General features: G+C 56.3%; 1 protein-coding gene across 1 annotated transcript; it reads right to left on the minus strand.

The window, feature by feature from the left end:
• Positions 1–1,046: 1,046 nt before the first annotated feature.
• LOC134052179 (GTP-binding protein Rhes-like) lies at positions 1,047–1,673 on the minus strand. The gene has a single exon (XM_062506491.1). It carries the CDS (start codon positions 1,671–1,673, stop codon positions 1,047–1,049), a length of 627 nt encoding a protein of 208 aa, XP_062362475.1.
• Positions 1,674–4,523: the final 2,850 nt, after the last annotated feature.

The raw sequence follows: 4,523 nt of genomic DNA on the forward strand, positions 1-4,523 counted from the left end.
TGTGTGTGGCTGCTGAGCAGGTTAAGTGCTCATTACAGCCAGGCTGGGCTGTGTGAGGGGAGAGTAAATCAGTTCAGGGCACGCTCAGCACAGCAAACACAGCTCTTCTGTGCCTCCCCCAGTGCTGTTTATTATCTCCTTTTAACATGTTTGTGTTTTTATTTCCGTGGATCAGCTGTCTTTTAATGGCTGGTTGTTATTTTCTGTGCTCAGAGGTGAGAAGGTGTTTTATTGTTGGTCTCTGCTGCTCGGTAAAAACTTCAGTGTGGGTAAATTATTAGAAAAATCATAACTCTGAATATCCTGACACTGCCAGGGGAGGCTGGAGAGCTGGGAATGCTCCTCCAGTGCCAGGACACTCCACATGATGCTGGAGTACAGAGGAGGGAAGGCAAAATAAGCAATAAGAGCATAAAACAGTGACAGTGGGCACTGCAGTGCCTGAAATACAGGAGAAAGAGACAGAGACATTTTCCAACTCCACTTTGCAACAATTTATTTATTGGGAATGCTTAAAAAAATCAAACAGGAAACAGAGAAAACCAGACTGATGCACAGACCACCCTACCACATGCTCTACCCCAGGTACAGACTCAGGACTGCTCGGACACTGGATGTGCTGTGGGTGCCAGGGCCACGCCAGGAGGTTGCAGGTGCTTGGGACGAGGTGACACCGGACCCGAGTGCCCTGGGACAGCAGCGCCGGCAGGGCTGATGCAGCTGCAGGTTCCCACATCTGCCAGAGCCCTGGCATTTGTGCCCCCTGCCCGCGCCCGCCAGCTCCCCCACAGTGCCCTGGCTGACCCACGGCCGCTCCCCAGGCGAGCCTCCCGCTTTTTTGGGAATTCCCCCTCTCCCCGCACCCATGCGGCAACCAGCTCCTGCCTTCTTATCACCCCCGACCCTCTCTGCTGCGGCCGGGTGGGGAAGAGGAGGGAAGGGTTGGGAGGCAGCAGGGGAAGCTCTGGCGGAGGCAGCGCCTCTCCCCACCCAGCCCACCTGAGTTTCCAGCCGGTGCCGCCTTCCCTCGGGCGCGTGGGGCCGGCTCAGCACACGGAGCAGCTGTTGGTCTTGTTCATGGGCGGCCTGAGCGCCCGCTCCTTGGGCAGCGTCTCCCTCCTCTTGCAGAGCGCGGGGCTGAGCCTGCTGGGCAGGTTGGCTTGCTGCAGCAGCTCCCTGAACACCTCCAGCACGTTCTCGTTGTCCTTGGCCGACGTCTCCACGAAGCGGCTGTTCCAGTCCAGCTCCACCAGCGACAGCGCGTCCTCCACCGGCACCTGCCGCTCGCCGCCGCTCTCCGCCTTGTTGCCCACCACCACGATGGGAGGGAACTTGTCCTCCTTCACCTCCAGGATCTCCTCCCGCAGGCTCTTGACGCTCTCGAAGGACTCGGCGTCATCCACGGCGTAGACCAGGGCGAAGGCGTCGCTGTTCTGGATCGAGAGCTTCCTCATGGCTGGGAAGGAGTAGCTGCCGCTGGTGTCCAGGATCTCCACCTTGACCGTGGCCCCACACACCTCATACTCCTTGCTGTGCAGCTCCTCCACCGTGCGCCGGTGCTTGGGCTCGAAGGTGTCCATCAGGAAGCGGCGGATGAGCGATGTCTTGCCCACGCCGGCAGCTCCCAGGAAAACCAGCCGGACGTGGTTCTTCTCCTTCACCACCAGGGACATGGCTGGCACAGAGGGGACAGGATGCCTTCGCTGCTGGTGCTCACCCCGCAGGTGTCCCTGGGTGGCTGCAGCCCCGGTGTGTCCGTCCGTCTGTCCTCCCCGCGCTGACTCAGCTCAGCCGGGGAATGTTGGTGGCACCGCTCCGCAAACTTCTCCCACCTGCTTTGCCGCGGACTCCGCGATCCCCGAGTCCAGCTCATTTTTTTTTATCCTGGTTCCTCTCTGCCATGTGGCACCAAGCTGTCCAATCTCCGTGGGTTGTGGGTGCTGGAGGAGGGAGGGCAGGGAGGGAGGAGAGCGGGGGGCTCGGGCCAATCGCGGAGTTCAGTCCTGGAAAGCCGCTCCAGCCCTGGAGCTGCATTGCTGCCGGTAGCGCGGGGAGCCGGCACCGCCAGCTGGCCCCAGGGCACTGAGGGCTGAGCTGCTGGGCTCGCCGCGGGCTCGCTGGCAGCGGGGACACTCAGTGGCCATCCCCACCCGTGGCCAGGGGTCGCCCAGTGGCACCCGCGGCGCTTCCTGCGCGTACCCGGGGCTGGGGACCCGTTTGCAGATGGGGTTGCTGCGAACGTGCCCGAGTCTCCAGTGAAGCGATGAAATATTTGGCCGGAGGGGGAAAATAAGCTCTCCTGTCTGTCATAACCTTCTCGTTCAGCTGCCAGTTACCCGGTGATTTTTTTTTGTGAAATATTTAACCGCAGGGGGAAATAAAATCTCCGTGAAGACGATGCACGGCGCTCTCCGGGAGCAGATGCTGGGAGTTTGGGAATTCCGCCTCTCCCCGCACCCATGCTGCAATCCCTGGAGTGGGATTGCTCTAGAGGTGCAGGCTGCCCCATCCAGGTGTGTTTGCTCTGCGCTCACCTTCCATCCCATGCCAGAACTGTCTCAGAAGCTGATTTATGCAAAGTGCAAACACAAAGGGAACTTGCACAGAAGTTCAAATAAGTTTCTACCCAAATTCGTGGATGTGCAGCTTTCTGGACCTTTAATGCAGGTTTTCTTTCCACAGACAAGTACCAGTTCCAGCATTTAGTTCTAAGTGAATTTGTCCTGTTGATTCCAAAACCCTTTTCACTGCAATTATTCCTGCCTTTTAATTCTCCCGTTATTGTTACATTTTAGTCATGTTAGGAGCTTTCCCAGCTATTCTTTATTATCAGGGTAGCCAAGGTTATGTCAGGATGAGCAGAGTCCTGTCCTGGTATCAGCCTGCCCTGGGAGAAGGGAAAGGTTGGGTCCCCTGCATGACTGACAATGGGATTGGTGTGCAGTGCCCCATGGCATCGCCTGGTGATGAACCTTCCCTCACCAATGTGAAGCTCTTTCTGGGGACACCGAGCCATGAGGAGATCACAAACGTCAAGGACTGAGCTGTGGGAGCTGGAAGGAGCTGGGGATGCAGAAGATTTGATGGCGGGCTAAAAACCAGGAGAAGGGGTGGATGAGCAGAGGGTCCACAAAGGAAGCAGTGATGGGGTTTGGTGCCTGCTGTGGCATTGGCACCAGTGGAAATGAGGAACTGAAGACAGCAGGGCAGGACAAGTAGTCTCAAGCCAGCCTTTGGAAGCTGTTTAAAGCCAAACCCCTAATATTTTTAATAGGAAAGAATTTGGTTAATGCCTCTTTGTGTTTGGTTTTCAAGAGAGATGAGAAGGGTTTCCCACAGTCCCTCCCAGCTGCTACAGAAAAACTCTGCAGGCTCTTAGGACGTGCTGGGGGGCTCTGCTGTCCTAGCTGCTGCTCGTTTTCTCAGCATTTCATTCCAAAGAGCCTCAAAACATGGATCTATTCAATCTCACAACACCCAGCATCACTCACAGGTACAGAAACAATGCCCAGGGTGAAGGAGGAATGCATGGCAGGAGGGAATGGGAACTCCAGGCTCCAAGCACCCCATCCTGGCTCTGAAACATTCCCTTTATTGCTGGCACCCAATGAAGGAGCCACCATGGACATGCTGACAAATGCCAGACAGCAATGCCATCCATGGAGGGCTTCCAAAGCTGGGCTTGGGAAGAGGACCCTGGTGCTGTGGGAGCCAAGAATGGGTCACATCACAGCTGCTGTCCTTGGTCTGGGTCATTTCTGCCGAGGTGGAGGTGTCCTGCCAGGTGTGGGCAGGGTGAAGGTCTGGTGTGGGCTCTGGGACAAGGAGCTGTGGCCCTGTGGGCACACAGAGTCACACCCACAGCCACACACAGAGCTGGGCTCTGCATCCCCAGTGATTTCTCACATCACTTGTCTCCCCTCGGTTCTCACATCTGTGCTGCTATGGTTACCGAGAGCCTGAGAGGTTTCAAATCTCCCTCAGAGCAATGGAGGATTTCAGAGTAATCTTGTTAGGAGATGAGCAATGAATATTTCCAAAGGCCTTTTGCATGGATAGCTCGTTCCCTATGAGCTTATGGCCCCTGACAGCAGGGAAAGAAAAGCATGGGGGACTGAGCAGGGAAGGATGAACACAGTGACTTGTTTTCCACTGCAGCCCTTTGTGCTCAGAGTAATGTCCCTAAATTCTGCATTTTTCAAGGCTAGCCAGCTTGGGTCAGGTATTATCCAGGTACTATCCAAAAAAACCCCAGTAATTATTTCAGGGAAACTCACGGGGTCTTTATGGGCACTTGGAGATGGGGACAGTGCTGGATGAGCCCCAGAGAGAAGCCCTGAATCCTGCCCATCGGGATGGGGCTGAGATGGCTCGTGGGAGCGACCAGGATCCATCCCCTGTGGGGTTTTGTAATCCAGGTGGAGTTTGGATCCTGCAGACAAGGCACATGCTGCACCCACTGGAACTGGAGCGTGGCAGGGGCAAAGCCTCTGAGTGCCAGTGCTGAGCCAGAGCATGCCCTG

The sequence above is a fragment of the Cinclus cinclus genome, chromosome 20, assembly GCF_963662255.1.
Source record: "Cinclus cinclus chromosome 20, bCinCin1.1, whole genome shotgun sequence".
NCBI lineage: Eukaryota > Metazoa > Chordata > Aves > Passeriformes > Cinclidae > Cinclus > Cinclus cinclus.

Excerpts from the sequence above, each read along its gene's own strand:
- LOC134052179 (XM_062506491.1), bottom strand. The coding sequence starts at position 1,673 with ATGTCCCTGGTGGTGAAGGAGAAGAACCACGTCCGGCTGGTTTTCCTG.